Source organism: Ylistrum balloti, unplaced genomic scaffold (genome assembly GCF_031769215.1).
Source record: "Ylistrum balloti isolate Yb309-2 unplaced genomic scaffold, AGI_CSIRO_Ybal_v1 Utg369634, whole genome shotgun sequence".
Classification (NCBI taxonomy): Eukaryota; Metazoa; Mollusca; class Bivalvia; order Pectinida; family Pectinidae; genus Ylistrum; species Ylistrum balloti.
This window is the reverse complement of record NW_026781898.1, coordinates 156745-180936: the sequence shown is the minus strand read 5'-3', so window position 1 is coordinate 180936 and position 24192 is coordinate 156745. Positions and strand designations below refer to the sequence as shown.

Here is a 24192-nt window from a genome sequence, read left to right as displayed (position 1 = left end):
AACATACTGGCCAAATGTAATGATTATAGGCTTTTCGATATTTCAGAAGAAATTGTTTAAATGTTTTAACACATTTGACCCCTGTGATCTTGAAAATTGGTCAAGGTCATTTCTTTTAGCAAACTCTGTAGGACACCAAAAGAGGAACATAGTAGCCTAATATAATTATTCTAGGCCTTCCGGTATTTGGGGAGAAGTTGTTTAAAGGTTTTAACACATTTGACCTCTGTGACCTTGAATATGGGTCAAGGTCATTTCTTTTAGCAAAATTTGTTGGGCTTCATCAAAGAAACCTTCTAGCTATATATAATGATTCTAGGCCTCCCGATATTTTGGAAGAAGTCGCTTAAAGTTTTATTACACATTTGACCTCTGTGACCTTGAATATGGGTCAAGGTTATTTTTTTTGCACACTTTGTTGGGCTTCATCAAAGGAATCTTCCAGCTATATATAATGATTCTAGGCCTTCCAGTATTTTGGTAGAAGTTGTTTACATGTTTTAACACATTTGACCTCTGTGACCTTGAATATGGGTCAAGGTCATTTCTTTTTGCAAACATTTTTGGGCTTCATCAAAGGAATCTTCCAGCCAAATACGATAACTGTACGCCTTTTGATTTTCAGAAGATGTTGTTTAAATGAAAAGTTGACGGACGCAGGACTTGACGGACGACGGACAGACGACAGACGCTGCGGTATGGCATAACCTCACTTTGCCCTTTGGGCCAGGCGAGCGAACAATATTTTACAAAAATTTGGCTTTTCTCCATTTTCTCTCATCAATTCATTATCAAGACCATTTAGATCAGTTTAAGTTGCAAAATCAAAATAAGTTTAGAAGGTGTTGGAATTTCAAAATGTTTCAAAGCAATCACTTACATAAGATATCATAGGTTAGGGTAGCCATGACACTCCCTACGTAGTAGGTGGACAAGGAGGGCGCGACCAGGTCCTGTGTATTCACCTGAGGAGCTGGTAGTCGTGGTAACCATTTAGTCTGACAGAGAGAGGTGAACACCTGGTGGTGAGTCTGATACACATGGTACATCTCCTCCTCAGTGATCATGTCCGGAGTTGTCTCCTCTTGCTCAGCTCCTCCGACATTGTTTGGAGTCTCCATCTCTTCTGACTCCTCAAGTGTGTCTTTGCCAGTGATGTCAACAAATTCCTTCACAACAAAAAAACAATTCAGCTGAATATAAAGTCAACATATTTTACATGTTTATCTTTGGTGTGAAGGAGATAGGAGTATCTTTTTATTTTTTCGTTCCTTCAATGTCTATCTGACAACTTCACATCATACCTTATCTCACGTAAAAGCTACAACAGGTTACTCATTCAATCGAGGATTTGGAAATTTGCTTATTTTATGTGAGTATATATTTTTGTGAAATTATGACACCAACATGGATGAGAATTGACCTGTATGTGTAACCCATTGATTGCCATCAGGAGCTGATATTCCTCTTACTTTGCCTTAAATAAATTTTTTGTTATTAAACTCAACTGAGAGGAAACCAAAATTCTACAAAGATGAACTGATATTTACAGATTTATAAACAACAACAAACGATGGATATACGATTAGAAAATTGTAATGAACACATCCAATATAAAAACCATACTAATAAGATCATAACAAAGCATATATATATACATAACATTGGACAACATGAAAACATATAAAAATTTTCCATTCAGGGCTGTCTCTGCTGCTTTATGTGATAACCGGATGTATGAATGAAGATGAGTATGATTCCTACATGCAGGCGAGTCCTAGTCCGAAATAGGAAAAGGTGGTCCTGGTTGTAGGAATGAGAAGTATAAATGAAAATTTTGAACAGTGGTTGATCGAGAATGAAGGTTTAAACTATTAAATAAAACATGACAAATTTGAAAATGAGTAAAATCAGCTTGTTGCCAGGCGAAGGAGTCCTGTACAACGAAGACTGCTAAAATAGTACACAGTCTAGGTAACATCGCCAGGCGAGGTCCTGAGTTCTACTGAAGAACCAGGCGAAAATGGTCCTGTACGGATGCACTATAACTGTACTATACGAAACTATGTATGTAGAAAATGAATTGAAAAACCCACGACTTGGGGCTAATGGACTGATTTGAAAATTGAGCAAAATCAGCTTGTTGCCAGGCGAAGGAGTCCTGTACAACGAAGACTGCTAAAATAGTACACAGTCTAGGTAACATCGCCAGGCGAGGTCCTGAGTTCTACTGAAGAACCAGGCGAAAATGGTCCTGTACGGATGCACTGTAACTGTACTATACGAAACTATGTATGTAGAAAATGAATTGAAAACCCGCGACTTGGGGCTAACAGACCGATCACATACAGCAGCCAAAACCTCCAATAAGTACCATGGTAGTGTGGACGGGGATGGTGGTGGCCAACAAAAAAATGAAGTCAGCACAACAGATGTACAACATGTCCGCTCGTTATCTTGAAGTGATACTAAATATGGTAATACTCATTAGTATGCATACAATGTAAACAAACAGAAACGAGGTTAAAGGTCAGAACTGACTATATATATAGAGCTAGCTAGTAAACACATGTATGTGACAGACCTCTAGGCATAGATAATTAAGGTAGCATAATGGTAGAAATCAGTAGTTTACAAACCAAGTTTAATAATTAAATTATTAAACAATAATTTATAAACAACAACAAACGATGGATATACGATTAGAAAATTGTAATGAACACTTCCAATATAAAAACCATACTAATAAGATCATAACAAAGCATATATATATACATAACATTGGACAACATGAAAACATATAAAAATTTTCCATTCAGGGCTGTCTCCGCTGCTTTATGTGATAACCAGATGTATGAATGAAGATGAGTATGATTCCTACATGCAGGCGAGTCCTAGTCCGAAATAGGAAAAGGTGGTCCTGGTTGTAGGTATGAGAAGTATAAATGAAAATTTTGAACAGTGGTTGATCGAGAATGAAGGTTTAAACTATTAAATAAAACATGACAAATTTGAAAATGAGTAAAATCAGCTTGTTGCCAGGCGAAGGAGTCCTGTACAACGAAGACTGCTAAAATAGTACACAGTCTAGGTAACATCGCCAGGCGAGGTCCTGAGTTCTACTGAAGAACCAGGCGAAAATGGTCCTGTACGGATGCACTATAACTGTACTATACGAAACTATGTATGTAGAAAATGAATTGAAAAACCCGCGACTTGGGGCTAATGGACCAAATTGATATGCGCAGCATGAGAAAGCCCCAAAAATTGATAATAGGTGTAGGTGATAGTTCAAGATATGAATGTGATATGGGAATAAAAGTAAACACTCACATTAACAAATGTTGGAAAGTGGCTTCTAAATTCTTCTTCTTCAATGACATCTATGTGTCGCTCATCTCCGTGGACTTTGGACTTGTATCTGTAAAGACTCTCTTCCTCCCTCTCTTGCTCTCTCCTTGCTTCCTCCTGTTTCTGCCAAGATGTCACAAATTGATGGAACAATACAGACAAGGTGAAGGTCAAATCAGGTGTCAACTCCCTCCTCACTAGGCTGTCTGACTTCAAAAGGTCAAGGCTGGCATGTAGTAACCTGGTAAAAGGCAAACATTATGGCTTTGAAAACAAGGTTTCCTGTTTGTTTTCTGGGATAATTGACCAATCAAAATTTAGGATCATTTCTCCTTATAACAGCCATCAGCTACCTCACCGAACAACAGACTGGAGGGTCAGCAGATGGCTACCATGGCAAATTTTTAGGGAAAAGTGTCTAGCTCAAGGGCCAAACAGTCTGTTTCTCCAGTTTCAGAGAAATACAAACTGCCACGGACAGTAATTGCACCACGAACAACCTCAGATCTTCACAAGATGAAAACTGTATATGTTGAATCAAGAAGGGCCGACCTACAACAGAGTCTATATCATATTACAAGTTCTGGTGTGTTTGTTTTACCTCGAAATCAGTTGTTTTTTCTGTTGGTATTTAGTGTCCTGAGTGTTTTTTCTCTGAATCACAGTCAGAAGGAAGCTTGATGTCAGGTCAGAGATTAAAGATTTCACAAGATCAAGGTTACTAGGATATGCTTCAGATATTGTTGGGAACTTGGCCATCATCAGCAACTTTTCCTCCAGGTTCCCATGTGACTACAAAGTAAAGGGCTTTCTATATTAATACTATATCACTAGAGGCAGGATTATGGAAAAGATTGACCATAACAAACAATTAACGAGCAATAGCCTCATCGAAATTTTGAAATGACAAAAAATTCAGTCCTTCTGCGAAACAATATTCACGTTTACAATGAAAAATCCTCTTTAACTCCATTATAAAGTTTATTTGCTCTGAATTGCATAGTGGGCCAAATTTCAAAACCCTACAAATAAAGTTTCTGATAGCAATCGACAGATAACCAAGTTTTAATTTGCCGAGTGTTCTGAACACTTTGAATTTCTTCACATTGTAAAGTTTTATCAAATACATGCTATTCCATATACATTATTATATGTATTACAATATCTTACCTCTTGACCAATCAGCTGTTGCCTGACTAGTTGCTGCTGAGCACTTCCTGTGACTAGACGCATACCATGCCTAATTAACATCACTGTCAGACTAAATGGGGTCACTAAATCACGGTACTCCGGGTACCGGGAATCTAGGTTATCAAGGAAAGATTCTTGAGTCTTTTGCCACATCTTTTCCTCGGCAAACTCATTCCCTGTTGTCGTGGTGACAGATGTAAGTCTACACTGGAGTTGAAGAATGTGATCCTCATTCCCGACACTTGATAAATAGTCCTTGAGGTCGTTCACAAGAAACTTAAACTGAAATGTATTTCAATATTTCATTTCAAAGCCAAGTTTCAAAGTAAACAAATAAAGCAAAGTGTCTTGCTTTTCACATAGCACCCTGCACATGTGTTCATATATACAAAATAGAATCATTTCAAGCAATGAAGAACATATGAAAAACACTATACAAATCACTGAAGCCAGATCATGAGAATGTGCTTATATTGATAAAACAGGGTTTTATGTTTGTTGGGGGCCATGAAATTTTAGATGGTAAGATATTGTAAAATTACTTTGAAAAATAAACAACTTTCAAGCAACAGATGCTAAATTTATGAATTAGTGCATGTAAATCTTTTGTACTTGTATGAAAACGACTGAATTAGAACATTATGTACATAATATCACTTGTTAAGTATTATTTTGTTTTACAATCGCTTGAGTAGTTTTTCCCAAGTTCAGCAATAAAAATACAAGAGATCCCAGAGGGATCTTGGCGCCCACCATTTGAGGATCTATTTTCAGTTCTTGAAGATTTGTTTATTATTTTTTGTTTGTTACAGATGTTGTAAATGTTCATGAACTGGTCTTCATTGAATGTACTCAATGATGGCACAAGATATTTTTATTAAGCACTTATTAGCAAATATCATTTGAAAAAGATCCCAAAGTAATATTAGATAGCAGTCAGTTACAGGTGGATAATGGACAATATGTTTGTGCTGTATTACTGTCGACATCCAAGATGGCGGCCTGTGGGCCACCTTGATTTTAAATCAGTCCAAAAAAGGTACAATGCACAACTAGGGACCAAGGGGAACCTGCATATGAAATTTGAGAAAGATCCATCCAGTACTTTCTCAGAAATAGCGGTAACAAACTTTTACTTCCAAAATCCAAGATGGCCACCTGTAGGCCATCTTGAATTCAAATCAATCCAAAAAAGGTACAATACACAACTAGGGACCAAGGTGAACCTGCATATGAAATTTGAGAAAGATCCATCCAGTACTTTTCCAGAAATAGCGGTAACAAGAATTGTTTACGGATGGACGGACGGACGGACAGACGGACGGACCACGGACGCAGGGTGATTTGAATACCCCACCATCTGATGATGGTGGGCTAATAAAATATCCTCTAACATCCAGATCTAGTCAAATCTCTATCGATATGTTTAACTTTACAAGGTCATGATTCACAATAATTAACTAACCTTAGAAGGCTTTGGTCGGTATGCCTGCTGCAGTTCCAGCTTGGTGATCTTTTCCTGAAGATGTTTTGTCATGGCGACCAAATAAGGTATGCGTGGATGTACCAAGTAGTCAGGTAGACTGGACAGGGGTTGACCAGTGGTTGAAAGATGATGTTGATCATAAACACTCAGCTCGGCCTGTATGTCTGCCAGCTGTAACATCACATAAGAAAGTATACACATCATAGTCTGTTTACAAGTGATTTGAACAGAACCAAAGTAAAAGTTTTGATTCTGAATTAGAAATAATCTTATAACTATCATTACATGAATAATTATTTCAAGCAATGTAATGATTCTAAACAGGACCAAATGCAACAGGATGGCACCCGATTGACCTTATATCCACATCCGTCATAAACTGACAGGAGCATAAAAACATACAGTCTAACCTGCATTAAACGGCCACTGTTGGGAAATTATGAAAGTGGCCTTTAGAGAGGTGGCCTCTTAATTGATGTTCCTTATTTTCGAACCCAAGTTGCGGCAATTTGCACATTGATATTTGAATACAGTTTAATAATAAGATATAAAACATCATCTGTTATTATTTATTATCTTGTAAGCATGTAATTTGAAGACAGACCAATCTTTATTTTATGACAGAACTGTAATAGGGTTAAGTTTTATATAAATATATATAATTTTGGCCGCTGTTGTCTAGCGTCGCGTCGTTGGGATTTTCGCGCCGTCTGTGATCGTTATAAATGTATGTATATATGTTGCGTCTATATGTCCAGTTTGCCCGTGTGACGTAGTGTGTCTATATATGTCCAGTTATTGTCTCGTTTTCGTTCTTTGGTCTTTGTCTGTATTTGGCGGGTTTTTTAGTGGACAAAGGGGACATTGACTACTACGGACGATTGAAACCTCCGTCCGGCTTACGAACACATTTGTCCCGTAAATTTAATCATCTAGATCTACGATCCAATGATATCATTCATTTGCCTACGATCGAGCCCTATGTTACTTTAGGACCCTTAACCCATTGTTGGGGGTCTTTAGGGTTTTTACCTAATAAATGGATGGAACCGGATATGGTGTTCGCCCTCATTATTCTTGAAATAACCACCAAATTTACATTGGCGCCCACGTAGATGTACTCGACAGTAAGATGAACGGATGAGACAGCCTACCGTGATGCAGAATTTCTGATCCGGACAGTTCCGTTCCTTTACTCCTGATTGTACTACGCACCCTAGTATAGTGTTCCGGTTTACCCTACTTCCGGTTTCCAACACGTGAATGACAGTGACAACATTGGGATTTCAGTGAAGTAAAGACAGTGATGTTTTACAGTATTAATACCCAGGTGAAGGTGAAGACTTACTCCGATAGAGAATTACCTTACCATCCCACTTGTGCGATAATCCAGCCAGCCACAGACTGTGTTACCTCAGAAGGTTTGGATATTACTCCTGGATTGATCTCCTACCATTACCAAGGAAATAGGAATGTGGAGGTGGAGCTTGCTAACACTACCAGTAGGTGTTTATCTGTGTCGCCAAAGGCTTTACTGTGTGAGATTACACCAGTTACCATTCTGGATAAGGATGACCAGACAGATGAAGTAGAGGAGATAGAAAAGTTGATGGAGAAGATTGAGATTGATGAAGATTTTCTCTCAGCTACAGAAATTGAGGAGGGGAGACAACTCATCATGTCCTTTAAGGATATCTTCTCCAAGAATGATAAGGATATTGGATTTTCCAATGCAGTTAGGCACAGGATAGACATGCATGATTCAACGCCTATCAAGCAACGACACAGAAGGATACCCCCATCAATGTACGAGGAAGTAAAGAACCATCTCCATACTCTTCTGGACATAGGGATCATCCGTCCGTCACACAGCCCGTGGTCTTCGCCAGTTGTTCTAGCCAAGAAAAAGAACGGAGAACTACGTATGTGTGTTGACTTCAGAGAAATTAACAAGAGGACGATACGTGATTTTTATGCTTTGCCCAGAATTGAGGATATTCTTGAGTGTTTGTCTGGAGCAAGATACTTCACAGTCCTGGATATGAAGTCAGGCTACCATCAGGTTGAGGTTGATGACTGTCATAAGGAACGTACAGCTTTTACAGTTGGGCCCCTTGGTTTTTATGAATATACCAGGATGCCATTTGGCCTGTCGAACGCTCCCGCAACATACCAGCGGTTAATGGAGGAATGCCTAGGGGACCTTCATCTCAACATCTGCCTGATTTACTTGGACGATCTCATTATCTTTTCAAACACTTTTGAGGAACATCTTCGCCGATTGGAAAAGGTACTTCAGAGATTAAGAAAGTGCGGTTTGAAGTTGTCTCCGAAGAAATGTAAGTTTTTCCAAAGGAGAGCAGTGTACCTTGGACATATGATTTCTGAGGAGGGAATTTCACCAGATCCAAGCAAGATCGAGAAGGTACTGAACTGGCCAGAGCCCACTACTCCAGAGGAAGTCCGTGCCTTTTTGGGCTTTGCAGGGTATTATCGGAAGTTCATCAAGGACTTTGCTAAGATTGCTAAACCCTTGAACGAGCTGTTACCTGCTTGTGCCAAGATTGGAGGAAAGAAGAACAAGACAAAGAAGAACTCGGATTCCGACTGGAAATGGGGTCAAGCTGAGATGCAAGCCTTTCAGAAGCTTAAGGACTGTTTGTCAACACCACCAGTACTTGGATATGCTCAGCCAAACCAGCCATTTGAACTCCATACTGATGCATGTGGACAGGGATTAGGAGCCGTCTTATATCAACATCAGGGTGACAGTCTCCGCGCAATCAGCTTCGCAAGTAGAGGACTCTCCAAATCAGAACGGAACTACCCCGCCCACAAATTAGAGTTCCTTGCGCTTAAATGGGCTGTTACTGAGAAATTTAACGATTATCTCTATGGACAACGATTTACGGTTTTCACGGACAACAACCCTTTAACATATGTCTTGACGTCAGCGAAGTTGGATGCAACTGGACACAGATGGGTTTCTGCGTTAGCTGCTTTTGATTTCGACATTCGCTATCGGCCAGGAAAAAGCAATGCTGATGCAGATGCACTTTCCAGGCTTCCGATGACCATGGATTCTGTCCGTGCAGTTAGCCAGTCCATCAATTCTTCGCTGTCTTTTGTGGAAAGTCTTTGTTCACCTGCACAAGTTGCTGATGCCCTTGAGGATCCTTGCGTTGGTGATTTAGAGAAGATGACATCAAAGGATTGGAGAAGAGTCCAACGACAAGATGTGTTGTTGCGTCCATGGATGCAGTTAGTATCCAAGTACAGGAAACCGAATCGTCGAGATTTTCCTGCGACTAAAGAGAATTCCCAGATGTTCAAGATTGCTGACAGCTTGACGATGCGTCGTGGCGTTCTGTTTAAGGAGGTTAATAGAGATGGTGTATACCACTACCAGCTAGTTTTACCCTCGGCCTACATCAAGAAAGCCTTGAAAGGACTCCATGATGACATAGGACATCCTGGGAGGGACAGGGTATTATCTCTACTACGTGACAGATTCCACTGGTCCAACATGACGAAGGATGTAGAGGAGTGGGTCAACGAGTGTCCACGCTGTATCCGAGCTAAGACTTCGAGGAATGAGCGAGCACCCTTGGTTGGGATACACACTTCTCATCCGCTTGAGTTAGTGTGCATGGATTTTCTGTCTCTGGAACCATGTAAAGGAGGATTTGCCAACGTCCTTGTTGTCACAGACCATTTTACAAAGTACGCGCAGGCATTTCCAACTCGAGACCAAACTGCGAAGACAACAGCTGCTACCCTTTACAACAATTTCATCATTCACTATGGTATTCCAAGACGCCTACATTCTGATCAAGGCCCAAACTTTGAAAGTTCAGTTATATCGGAACTTTGTGATCTTCTCGGGATGGAGAAATCACATACTACCCCCTACCATCCCATGGGAAATGGAATTACTGAGCGGTTTAATCGTACCCTCATCTCTATGCTTCGCACCCTGAAACCAGAAGAAAAGAAGGATTGGAAGGTATATATCCCATCTTTAGTCCACGCCTACAATTGCACCCGTCATGAGTCTACTAAAGTTTCACCTTTTTATCTCATGTTTGGAAGAGAGCCTCGTCTACCATTGGACATTGTGTTTGGTTTAGGTGGACTTGTTAAAGAAGAACAGACTCTCTCCGACTACACCAAGGACCTTAAGGATCGATTAACCTTCAGTTACGACTTAGCTTCAGAGATGCTATCGAAAGCGAAAAGGAGACAGAAGGCCCATTACGACCTGAAGGTCAGAGGATTGCCTATTAAGGTTGGAGATCGTGTATTGGTGAAGAAGCTTGCTTTTGATGGGAAGCACAAACTGGAAGACCTTTGGGAGGAAGATGCCTGTACAGTGATTAACCAACCTAACCCGAATATTCCTGTGTTCGTAGTGGAACCAGATTCAGCAGAGGGAAGGACAAGAACCTTACACAGAAACAACCTGTTGCCTATAGGATACATTCCACACGAAGAAATGTCCTTGGATAATCTGGATAGCAAGGTTGAGCCTTCCATGGAAAACACAAACTTAGCCCTCGCAGATATAGAAGACTCTGACAACGAGGATACAAATGTTTTATTGGCACCTTGTACAGCTGGCAGTTCGGAGTCAGATGATGAAGAAGGCGATACGGCAGTACGGGATCCGGATGACGATCCAGGCTCTCCTGTGTCTGCCACTGGTCCGCCTGGTGACGACCAGTTCTCTACTGAGGAGGGAGGACCAGCAGATGATGCCAATAAAGACGTAAAACAAGATGATGTTCCGAAGTCAGACTCAGTAGTGTCATCGACTGGTGAACTTGGGCAGGATACAGTTGTCATCCCAACTGATGATGTCTTGGACCAAGACAAATCTCATACGAACGAGGAACATGTGTCAGAGCGTCCGGTGCCTCTTCCCCGAAGATCTACAAGAATTTCCAGACCGCCACAATGGCAAACTTCGGGTGAATTTGTAATGGGAGGAGCAAAGAGTTCGCAAGTAAATGTTGCTTCGTGGAACCTTAAGGCAAAGCTTTTGGAAAACTTGGCAAAGGAAGGTGTGTTTTCCAGAATTAATCCAGATGCTACCACTGCTTTAATCAGAATCATTTGTGATATATAAGCCTTAAACGTCTTTTCTTATTTTGATATTTATGTTTACCTTTGACAGTTTGTAATTCATTTTATCAGTGATTGCGACATTTTCACTTTATGTTTGTCGTGAATGATATTTGCTTTTAATCTATTTCAGAATTGAATATTTAGTGATGTTAATATGTAGTATGTAAGCTATTCTCTTTGATAAGTATATCAACAAATGTTGACATGGTGTGAATTATCCTTGTATAATTTAGGTGACGAGGGCGTCCCTTTTCCTTAGCGGGGGGAGGATGTAATAGGGTTAAGTTTTATGTAATTTTGGCCGCTGTTGTCTAGCGTCGCGTCGTTGGGATTTTCGCGCCGTCTGTGATCGTTATAAATGTATGTATATATGTTGCGTCTATATGTCCAGTTTGCCCGTGTGACGTAGTGTGTCTATATATGTCCAGTTATTGTCTCGTTTTCGTTCTTTGGTCTTTGTCTGTATTTGGCGGGTTTTTTAGTGGACAAAGGGGACATTGACTACTACGGACGATTGAAACCTCCGTCCGGCTTACGAACACATTTGTCCCGTAAATTTAATCATCTAGATCTACGATCCAATGATATCATTCATTTGCCTACGATCGAGCCCTATGTTACTTTAGGACCCTTAACCCATTGTTGGGGGTCTTTAGGGTTTTTACCTAATAAATGGATGGAACCGGATATGGTGTTCGCCCTCATTATTCTTGAAATAACCACCAAATTTACAGAACTATAAATACAAAAGAACAAAATTGAAAGGAAGGCATGTACAAGTTTTAATGAAGCTATTGAAAAAAAGAGCGGATGTCTGATTTTTTCGAACGGCTGTCAATAAATTCATTTGCTATCAGATCTTCAATCTCCATAAGACAAGACAGAATATCACATTTGCCCCCTGTATTGCAAACTTTTTTATTTTTGCCAAAGAATGAATAAAATCGTTCATTAACATAACTGGTTCGACTCTTGTCACATTCACTTTCGATATCATGTCTCCTCTGATTCACAATCTGTGCCAGTATTGAGGAGGCTGGGTTATCCCAATTGGTCAAACTATCATCGCAAGTTTTGATATTTCGTCGATCAACCACAGTTCCTTAAAGTCACATCCGAAAATTTCACGCAACATTTTTACAACACTTAAAGGGATATCATCATCATCGTTGTCGTCGTCATCGCAACCCGTGGGATCAGCATTGTCACTCTCTTCCTGTACTTGGGGGTTTGTGGTTTGGTCTGTGTTCTCAGTCATTCAGTCAAACCCCGCCTTTTTGAAACACTTCTCGATAGTTGAGTCTTCCACCTCATCCCACGACTTCTTTACCCAGTAAATTGTGTCCAGAAGCGATATATCGCTCAACATTTCACTTTTTGTGGTTCTATCCAATTCCTTAATCATGTGATTAAGTTGACACTTACGAAATTTAAGTTTCAAAGTTTGTATTATGCCAAACTCAATACAAAATGCATGGTGAATTGTGTTTACATGCCATCAGCTGTTTTCTTTGTAGGAATGTTCACATGGCAAGAAAACGTGACTCACAGTCAAGAAAACTTGTCAAATGACTTGTGGTCAAAACGGCTGTTTAAACGAGGTTCGATCGCAAGTTTGGGGGCGAAAAGGGTGGCTGCTGACTGCGTTAGACAGGTGGCCGGTAAATTAGGTATCATTAATGAGCAAAAACGATTGGGAGAGTCTGAAAACGGCCGTTATAAGCAGGTGGCCGTCTAACTAAGGTGGCCGTTATGACAGCTCAGACTGTATATCAGACATGAAACATTGCAGTCATTGAGTGGAACTAGGAAGCTAACTTTAGAACAAAGGGACACAAACAGGGAATAAGGGCCATATTTCCATCTAGTTCATGGGACATTTGAACAAAGTTCAGAAGCGATGAATGGTGAATTCAGATAGATAAAACATACCACACATGTTGGTTGTATGTGAGCTTGTGATATCTGAGTGCTATCTACTGAGACATCGTGCTACAAAAGAGTGGGGGAGTGTGGTGGAGGGGGGGAGGGGGAGAATTCAAGACACTGGTGTTGTTTATTTCCTTGATCAAGATGTTTTCCTTGATGCTTCTTTTCATTCACAAAAAAGAATTAATTTTCCACTTTAACTGAAATTAACAAGTAAATGCCAATCATTTTATATGCAGAATTTTGATATAAGATCATAAATAACACATATGTTACATACCTCTTGCCTGGCATACTTGAGTTTAACTGCCACTTTCTCTACAGGATCCACACCGATAGTTGGCACCAACAGCCTTCTCTGTAGGAGGCCCAGGTGGAGCCAGGCTGTTCCCACATCCATCAGACTAACTGGTGGTTCCTCAAACACTTTATACAAGCTATAGAAACTCCTATGGATCAGACATGCTAGATCAGGTAAACTTTCAGTCAAGCAACTTTGAAACAATTCCAGTCTTTCTCTCAAGAACTGCTCAATAGCAACCTCACCTCCGCCTTCATGTTTCATGGCTTGATTCCATTTCATCACCATGGATTGGATTTCACTGACGAGTGTTCTAGAGTGCTCCCCCATGTCAGGGGAAACAATTATGGTGGCAGATTTCAAGAAAAAGACAAATACCTCCAGTAAATGTTGCTTCTCTAAAAACCTGTGAAAAAAAAAATTCAGTCATGATTGATATACTTTATCCACACTTTCTAAAAGGCATTGCTTAAATCTATTACACTGTCAGTTTTGGTTTGACAAAAGATGACAGAGACATAATACAGATGGATATGAAACTTGGCCAAATGAAGTTTTCTCTGGCTTTAGCTTTTGTGTTTGTTCACAATGTCATCAAGCCCCCTCTCCTCATGCTAATTACCTAATTTGATCTACCTATGCCCCATTTACTTTTATACTGCTGTTAGTGTAGACTTCCAATGTTACAGTCGGACAACTAAAGTACATCTTCAGAACTAAAACACTAGTTGTAGTTAAAGCTATATCATTATAGCATCATTATAATTAAACATTTAAAGAAGGGACTGGATGGGTCCTGGTTACCCTCAGCTTTGCCTCAGAAAATACAGACCTGTCTGGAAACTTACTATATTCCATCATCCTCTACTCTTACTGTAGAGCTAATCTGATGGTAAGAAAAAATGAAAGAAAAAACAAACTACAACTGTATCAATTTTCTTCGTTTTGAAAGTATAAAAGCAAATATTAACAAATTACCAAATGAAAAGTGAACAATTACCATGGTGAGTACTGCTGGCATGACATCAATGGACCATGTGACCAAAGATGTCTGGCAACAAGAGCCAGTCTCTGAGCCTGGGACTGCCAATGTCCTAATGACACTTGTAAACAGTGAAGGTCAGATGGGGCAAACCCCAGGCACCTCTTCTCCTCTCCACCTCCACACAGAAAGGTACACACAGTGTAGGTAGGCGTGGCCATATGGAATGAATATGGACCCTTGATGAAAGATATGAAGCATACAAGTTACCGAGATTTTGAGGACCAACATTATGTGTAACACATATGAGAATATGAGAAAAGAATAATGCAAATATTAAAACTTTATATAATATAACAATAATTGTTTCTATTCAATCGTTACTAAATTCTCTTTTTGCATCTGGTATGTTAAAATTTCAGTTTTCTTATTTTTGCCATACCTGAAATTAATACAAGTTACTAGATATCAAACACACTAAAGCCTACGTCATATACAATATTTATCAGGTTACCAAGCATTAGGTAATATGCCTTCAAAATAATTTTTTGGTGAAACATCCTAATCAGGATACCTGAAGCCTTCATTGTATGATTTTGATACAATACAAACTTCACAATGTGATTTGTCCGAAAATCCAGAATTCACTGTAAGAAAATTTTAAATAAAGGATCTTACCTGAGTCTCCATTCATATAAGATTGATGAAACTTGTTTATTTTACACAACCAAACACTGATTACATGAACTCTGCAAATTTTTTTTTACAGAAAACAAGCTCATGGCTCTACAGTACAAACAACTTCTTCACTGTGGGAACATTTAATGCATTCAGGGAGACTGTGATACTGTGGCAGCCCCTTCACTACAGGCTAATTACAGTGATTACTAAATGTTACATGGGTGTATTTACAGAAATCGTGTGATAAATCATTACAACATACACAGAGGCTGTCCTTGACATGACTTGATGTATCATCCTGGTCATCCCGTTCACCCCAGAGAAGCCAGGAGTCTATATGTTTCACAGCAGTGCAGTTCCATGTTTTCCTGAACAACTGTTTATGCAGGGTCATCCGACATATCTGTGGAAAATATCAATATTTAAAAGGTTAAAAAATGCTTTAATTTTTTTCCCTTTCTGAAATAAAATTGAAATAAGGTGAATTTAAGACTGCTGTAACTGTTACCTGTTGAGTTACCAGTACTGTAACTGTTACCTGTTGAGTTACCAGAACTGTAACTGTTACCTGTTGAGTGACCAGTGCTGTAACTGCTACCTGTTGAGTGACCAGTACTGTAACTGTTACCTGTTGAGTGACCAGTACTGTAACTGTTACCTGTTGCGTTACCAGTGCTGTAACTGTTACCTGTTGAGTGACCAGTACTGTAACTGTTACCTGTTGAGTTACTAGTCCTGTAACTGCTACCTGTTGAGTTACCAGTGCTGTAAGTGTTACCTGTTGAGTGACCAGTACTGTAACTGTTACCTGTTGAGTGACCAGTACTGTAACTGTTACCTGTTGAGTGACCAGTCCTGTAACTGCTACCTGTTGATTGACCAGAACTGTAACTGTTACCTGTTGCGTTACCAGTGCTGTAACTGTTACCTGTTGAGTGACCAGTACTGTAACTGTTACCTGTTGAGTGACCAGTACTGTAATTGTTACCTGTGACTGTAACTGTTACCTGTTGAGTGACCAGTGTAACTGTAACTGTTACCTGTTGAGTGACCAGAACTGTAACTGTCACCAGTTGAGTTACCAGTTCTGTAACTGCTACCTGTTGAGTTACCAGTGCTGTAACTGTTACCTGTTGAGTTACCAGTCCTGTAACTGCTACCTGTTGAGTGACCAGTGCTGTAAGTGTTACCTGTTGAGTGACCAGTACTGTAACTGTTACCTGTTGAGTGACCAGTACTGTAACTGTTACCTGTTGAGTGACCAGTACTGTAACTGTTACCTGTTGAGTGACCAGAACTGTAACTGTTACCTGTTGAGTGACCAGAACTGTAACTGTTACCTGTTGAGTTACCAGTCCTGTAACTGCTACCTGTTGAGTGACCAGTGCTGTAACTGTTACCTGTTGAGTGACCAGTACTGTAACTGTTACCTGTTGAGTGACCAGTTCTGTAACTGTTACCTGTTGAGTTACCAGTTCTGTAACTGTTACCTGTTGAGTGACCAGTACTGTAACTGTTACCTGTTGAGTGACCAGAACTGTAACTGTTACCTGTTGAGTGACCAGTACTGTAACTGTTACCTGTTGCGTTACCAGTGCTGTAACTGTTACCTGTTGAGTGACCAGTACTGTAACTGTTACCTGTTGAGTGACCAGTACTGTAACTGTTACCTGTTGAGTGACCAGAACTGTAACTGTTACCTGTTGAGTTACCAGTGCTGTAACTGTTACCTGTTGAGTGACCAGAACTGTAACTGTCACCAGTTGAGTTACCAGTCCTGTAACTGCTACCTGTTGAGTTACCAGTCCTGTAACTGTTACCTGTTGAGTTACCAGTCCTGTAACTGCTACCTGTTGAGTTACCAGTGCTGTAACTGTTACCTGTTGAGTTACCAGTCCTGTAACTGCTACCTGTTGAGTTACCAGTGCTGTAACTGTTACCTGTTGAGTTACCAGTGCTGTAACTGTTACCTGTTGAGTGACCAGTACTGTAACTGCTACCTGTTGAGTTACCAGTCCTGTAACTGCTACCTGTTGAGTTACCAGTGCTGTAACTGTTACCTGTTGAGTGACCAGTACTGTAACTGTTACCTGTTGAGTTACCAGTGCTGTTACTGTTACATGTTGAGTGACCAGTGCCATAACTGTTACCTGCTGGTGGTTAGTATGTCCGAGCATGCTGTATTTGTTGATCTGTGTTGGGGATACCGGGGTAAAGGTCAGACAAAAATCGTTGAAAGTGTTACATCCATCAGACACATCACCAGCGTAGAGTTGTGGCACAATTGCTGTCTCTGCCACCAGGGTGGCATATTCAAAAAGAGGCCACAAACACACATGTTGCCATGGTGAACGGACAACCATATCATTCTCTGGTTGAGACTGGATATCAGAAGCCATATCGTCATCAATAGTTTTATCCAAACCAAACATTTTCAGAGTGGCCTGAATCTGTTTCTCCTTCACTTGGTACTCATCTGAAAGCATTCAAACATTAACCATCTTAAAAAAATAGCATCCAAGCTTGATAATATACCTACTTTTCAGAGTAAACTGAATTAACATCTAATAAATTTTTATTATTTCTCACTTCATCTTTAAATACATAAATTTTTCCATGAACTGTTTGTTTATGGTAGGTACATGGAAGATCATTTGCTTTAAATTTTCAGAAGAGAACTTTGAAAAAAACCCAGATATTTTCTTTAACTCATAAGAGGGATTCAGTAAACGATGAAAATGAAGTTGGAATTATAAAGGCATTAAAAATCAAAAAATGAAAAAACAAACCACACATGACAGATTTCAGTTCACAATACGCAGCAAATGTCATGAATACAACTCACCATCAATACACTGAGTGTTGCCGAGTACATCAGTTAGGGCCCTCTGCAGTGTCATCATAGTTTCTACACCACCACAAAGCAAAAGTTTCACTTTCTTCTTTGTAACTATGGCAACTGTCTCAACCTCCAGATCACATGCTTTACACAGTTCACATAAGGTCAAGGCCATCGCTGCCTGCTGCTGTGTCCTGAATGGAGCAGGATGACCAATAGATTTCCAGAGGTGCACAAATTGTTTGTCGTTGTGTGCAAAGGATGGGTGAAGATGACTGACTACAGAATGCAAGTGGTGTGGAAGGCTGGAGGGAGAAAGCAAAAGACCAGAACAATAAGAATTTCTCAAATCTTTATGTACATCAACAGGATCTTACATGTAATAGGTAATACAGTATTTATTGAAACCAAATTCAACAACTTGATCAATTATGGAGCTTTAAGGGAGTGATATTTGAATTTTTTTTATAAAATTAAACATGAACCTTTTTAACACTTTCCATACTACGAGACGACAAATATAAAATTACATTCATCACAAAAATCATCTTAAGTAATAAGTAAAAAACTTTTATAAATGCCTATAATAAAAGCAACTTGTACTTTTGACAAAGTAAAAGAAAGATTTTCTAAACCTAGGGTATTTATGTAGATGTATTTCATGCATAAAGCTGGATCACATTTTATAATAAAATAAATTGACACTACTCTAATATTAATGTTACCTGTCTTTGAGAAGGAGCCAGGTCCTCTTGTAGAACATGTGCCAGTGTAAAGTCATGTAATGGTACTCCATTTCTTCACCAGTTATTGAACCTTCACACGCCTCCAACAGTCGACACCACGACGTCACTGCATCTAGTACCTACAACAGTCAAGGTCATAATATCGAAAAACCTAAACAAAGTCAAGATGACAGTTCCTACGACAGTCGAGGTTAAACTACCCACAACATTCAAGGTCACAATAGATATAATAGTTCAGGTGACAGTTTTTTCAACAATAAAAGTCAAATATCCTGTCAAGGTCATTATACCTGCAACAGTCATTTTCAAAGTACCTACTACAGTCAAGGCCACAGTAAAAAGGTCACAGTACCTACAACAGTCTAATACCATCTCATTTAGGAGTAAAGAATATAAGGTATTGCCAGCAATAAACAGTCCTCTACTTTCAGTCAAAGTGTATTTCAGGACAGCAATCTTTCCAATGTTAACAGTACTAACAAACAAAATATGACACTTGTAGGTGAAAGTTAAAGAAATATTGAACCAGAAATTTGTGACATTATCTTCAAGTGATTTATACGTCAGTACTGAAGGAGAAATAGACAATATATGTGACACCATGCTAAATGAGTGATAATGATACTGACCTTGACCACATCTGTGTACTCAGACACTTGGAGGGACACAATAACCTTTAGTAGTTCCTCCTTTTGTGATAACAATACATACATATCACATAGCTCTGCGTGGTCTAGTCTACCTAGGGCCGATTCTGTAATACAATATCAAACTTACAATGCTTTAAATATATGTTTGCTAATAAGCACACCCATATGTGTTGCTGTCCAGTCAAATTATAAATCAATGCTGTTCCCTACAATAAGCACAACCCCAGTGTTTAGGTCAGATGTAACATGTCGGCACCATAGACTTTTTCCAGGACTAATAAAATAATATACATGTGTTTTTTAGCTCTCTAGAAAAATACATCTGTTATTGTCAAGAAATCATTGACTTTATTTTAATCATAGCCGTCAAGAGTGAGCACGACAGTTATGTTACATCCATTTAATGAGGACTCTGTATACCACAGGTATCCATGGCAGTTCTAGGAAGAATTTACCGGATTTAATCGATTTCAGGACAATGTACCTCCACCTCCCCCCGCCCCTGCTCCCTGGTGTTTATTTAAATCAGTACAAATTACTAATAATAAAATTAAGTTTCCTTGAAAAACAAACACAAAGCAAATGAAATTGATAAAAGATGAAACAGATTTTATACACTGGTTCATCATGTAATAATGCCTTTGATCACTAACAACTGAAAAAGTCCTTACTGTTCATATCTGTTAACTGATGTACAATAACCCTCAGTAAACATCTGTGATGGGAATGGTTTCCTTTAATTTTTCGTTCTTAGTAATTGAAGGCACAGTACAAAAATTTATCATGAATTATGTACAAAAATTCACCATGAACTATGATACATTTCCTAGCTTAACCACAGAATATAAGATAAATGTTTCTCTTCATATATATCTACCACATTCAGTATTGGAAGCTTTGAATCTATTCAAATGTGTTTTTGTTTTATTTATTGAGTACTGAACACTTTCAAATCTTTAACAGCTTCTTAATCAAGAATCATACATATTATGTATATTTTTGAGCAGTAAAGTGCCTTGTTTCTGCTTTTTCATTCCTAAACTTTTCTTTCTATTAATCTTCTAATATTGACATCAATGATCGCATTCAAATCCTTTTTCCATTAATTTTCCATTATTTCCTACCGATCAATCACTAATAAACAGTCTACATACTCCAGAAATAGTACTTACTTTTTGTGAAAGCCCTCAATCTCTCAAGCAAAGCCTCATATGAAGCTGAGTTCAGTTTGATAAAGGCAGTCTGCATCATATGAAACCTACAAAACAATGGAATTTAAAACAGTGTGACCGTTTATCTGCTTGGTTTATTGCCCTAAGAACAGAAAGGAGCTGGTGGCTACATCACTGAATAAAGTATGCAACGCCCATCAATATCTAGAGCAACTGTGTAAAGTGTCTTGTCAGAAGGGCACAACCTCTAGAGCCAAGGACTATTAGCTTGATGAGAAGCACCAATCTTCTCAAGTATGGATTCAACCACACACCTTTTCCCTTCATCTCAGATTACAAAGTCCAAGACTTTCACTAGAAGCACAAACCTTCCTGGGTTAGGACCCAGACACACACCTTGGCCTTTTATCTGAGATTACAATGACCAAGGCTCTACCAATGGAGCTATCACAGCACCCAACAGCAAAACACAATCCCTAACATAACCACGGGGTCAATATCATCATTGGCATTGTATGTAGTAATTGTCAAAAATTGCTACACTTGTAACAATGCTGTCTCAATCAGTTAACCCTGCATACCACTTCTAAACATTCATGAATGGTACCTGTTCAGAACACCAACAACTACACTTGACATCTTTAATTAGTACCTAATATTTAATAAATGGATCATATTTTTGGGTTTGCACACCTCTACATCTATAATCAAACATTTTTTGATCAGTTACAATTGTTTTCTAAATCTCTGTCTAGATTTCAAAACTTTGGGCTCCTAGTATCCCTGACAAATCCTAAAAGGACAGCAGAGCCTTATCATTTAGTTTAATTCCTTATTTGGCTCTACTTTATCTTCTTTTATATTGAAAAGCGCTATTAACTTGTATGTGTTTTGACAATCCTGTATTACTTAACTCCATATATGAACTGATACTTTGTTTCGTGTGGTGATGAGTGGAGATGAAGAAATCCAAACACTGTTCGGGTGTTGTAGGTTTATTGAGATGTAGGCTATAGAGAGATGGAACACTCACATGCCTTCAGGAATCAATACAAACTGGCTAGAAAAGTGGTTGTATTTATACTAGCCATGTTCATTACCTTATGAAGTACTAATACACATTAGCTAACAGGTAAACATGAATTGAAGTATACATGAGTTGTCAACAAGGTCTTGCACACATAAATGGCAATAGATTCGGCTCTTTACAACAAGATAAAGATACACTGACCATCATACAAACTGCTTAGATAGGCTTCAGGTAATGACTTATATAATCAGGGAATGAACTAATACATGAACATGTGTAGTAGATCAGTAACGACAGAATACCTCTGGCCACTGGTCAATACATAATTGTTCACAGTAGATGTCATTACTAAATTAACACAGGCAGATACATTGTAATGAAACATCTACCTTATGTCTAGCACAATTTTGAATAATCTAATCTTACATATTAACTTTAAATAGTTCATATAGCTGGATACCTTATGTAAATCAATTTACCTGTTGAACATGAAGGTATAATCAGACGCTTGTTGACAAGTGTGTAAAAACTGCTGGACAGCCTGGGGATTCCATCTTGCATCTGCTGGACCATTGACTAACAGGTCTGAAACATACACTTCAATGTTATAAAAAATATCACTTGTCAAGTTTGCCCGACTTAGGGTGAATTTGATTCATCTATATATAGACTTAATATATGTACCAGCAATCACCCCTTAAACAAACCAACTTGCAACAACTAATAAGGCTTGCTTGAATAAACATGTTAACAGAGGTGGCATATTTGACGTGTCACAGTAGCAGGTCATTTATAATAAAAGTACTAGGCTAGAGCAAAGGTCAAAATTCATACCTAATGTATTTATCAAGCAATAAGTCTGTATCTCCAGAGTGTATGAGGTCAAGGCCATCCATGCATAATATATAAGAGGTCAAGGTCATACCTGAAATGTTACAGGACAGAAGATCGTTTTGGTAGTATTGAGGCAGTGCCACAACTGTCTCTCCTGTCATCAGAGGCTGCAGGCTGTCAACCAGATGTTCTGTAGAGACTTCAAGGGCAGACAACTCTTCCACATTTACCATACAACTTTTGTCAGGCCATACATGCTTTATTGTGGTGATCAACCAATCAAAATGTAGCTGTCTTTGAGTTCTTGATGATAGATTTAGGAATAAAATCCCAGCATGCCTTAATTCTTGCATCTTACATCTAAGTTTGGAAAATTCTCTGTAAAACAAATATGAAAAGAAAACATGAGCATTGCTGGTTTATGATGGTGAAATACAGACTTTACAAAGAATAATCATCTTAAATCAGTTTTATAATTAGCACAAATATATAGTTATACCAACATCAAGCATGTTTACAGTACCTGTAGCACTGCTTTTCACCTTTTATCTAATATGTTTACATTTGTTGAAATTGGAGATTACATGTCTTAACACAAATTTCAGCTTCAGGGAATCACACTTCAGCCTGTACCAAGCCAAAATTGGGTACCACATCTTGTATTACTCCTTCCTATTACAATTACTATTCCAACCATATGTGAACAAAGAACTTATTGAGTTTTGGTTGTCTTTGATAGGAAAGACGTGGAGAAAAAAGGAGTAGTGTATAAAGTAAAAACTAAAGGTTATACTTATGTCTTAGACTGGTCAGAATTTCCCTTTGGTCAAGTGAAATAGTGCTATGCTTGCATGGAGAGCAAGCAGTTATATGAGGTGAAGGTGATCACTTTTCCAATACCGGTATTAAGGTGTATTATCTTTCAGGCATCAAGAGATTGAAAACATGGAGTCAGAGTTTTAAAGTTAAGGAGAGTTACCTTTTCTTGAGGAAGTGTAAACATCTCTTAAGAACTCCCAGGAATGTTTGTCCATGTATTTTAACATTGGAAAGTTGTCTATCTTCACTGAAATCTTTTGTGTTACTAATGGTCATGGAAATTCCCACTGTATCATCAGATGACATGTCACTAAGTTGACAACAGTGGTCCTCCCAGAGCTGTCTAGCTACCTGTCACATACAATGATATTAAGACAACACAATTATTGTGGTCACCTCATCACTTACAAGGAAAACCTTTATAAACATTAGACAAACCTACAGGACTTCCCCACTTCAGGTCTACACATGTAAATTGATACAGTAACTGTATAATTATCAATTTCTGTTGGTGTTTTACCTTCAGTAATTTCATCAATAGATTTAATCCAAGAATTTTATTTCAATACATGTACAAAAGGTTAAAAGTTATACATATTTTTTCAGTGCAAAAGGATTTTGTGGATACTGTTAATATACAAAATCAAATACCATGAAAAAAAAAATGTTTTAGAAAAAAACGTGACATTTAAAGCCCCATAAACATATATAATTTTACATTATCTGTAGAAACAAACCATTGGTGTTCATACCTTTCTTGTCACAAGACTTCTGATATTTTTGACATACACATCACATGATGCATGCATCAGTGCCTTGACCAATGAAATGCCTCTGTCTTGCTGTTGTTGTGTTACTAATGCAACGTTGATTAGGTCCAGAATGACAGGCCGTTCACCAAGTGAAATATTTTCTTTCATGGCAGCGTGTAGTGACATAAGCCAATCACAAGCTCTGACATTCACTAGTCCTTGACCTTGTAACATGACCTTGACATCATGTTGGCTGTATGATGACCCATCCTCCTACAAAACAAACATATCTTACACAAACA

The 24192-nt window shown here is 38.7% G+C and overlaps 1 protein-coding gene across 1 annotated transcript in view; it reads right to left on the bottom strand.

Annotated features, from left to right (window-relative positions):
* LOC132552724 (midasin-like) overlaps positions 1-24192 on the bottom strand; it is a 110249-nt gene that overhangs the window by 40591 nt on the left and 45466 nt on the right. Inside the window, exons 47-66 of the mRNA XM_060216920.1 lie at positions 23891-24163; positions 23299-23489; positions 22411-22697; positions 21965-22070; positions 20456-20541; positions 19263-19387; positions 18613-18752; positions 17894-18081; positions 17199-17524; positions 15311-15451; positions 14386-14606; positions 13365-13791; positions 10287-10888; positions 9983-10004; positions 9175-9336; positions 6008-6199; positions 4522-4824; positions 3953-4143; positions 3334-3592; positions 881-1169 (exon numbers count right to left, since the gene is read on the bottom strand). Coding sequence (XP_060072903.1) covers positions 881-1169; positions 3334-3592; positions 3953-4143; positions 4522-4824; positions 6008-6199; positions 9175-9336; positions 9983-10004; positions 10287-10888; positions 13365-13791; positions 14386-14606; positions 15311-15451; positions 17199-17524; positions 17894-18081; positions 18613-18752; positions 19263-19387; positions 20456-20541; positions 21965-22070; positions 22411-22697; positions 23299-23489; positions 23891-24163 — 4531 coding nt within the window. The remainder of the gene's footprint in view (positions 1-880; positions 1170-3333; positions 3593-3952; positions 4144-4521; positions 4825-6007; positions 6200-9174; positions 9337-9982; positions 10005-10286; positions 10889-13364; positions 13792-14385; positions 14607-15310; positions 15452-17198; positions 17525-17893; positions 18082-18612; positions 18753-19262; positions 19388-20455; positions 20542-21964; positions 22071-22410; positions 22698-23298; positions 23490-23890; positions 24164-24192) is intronic.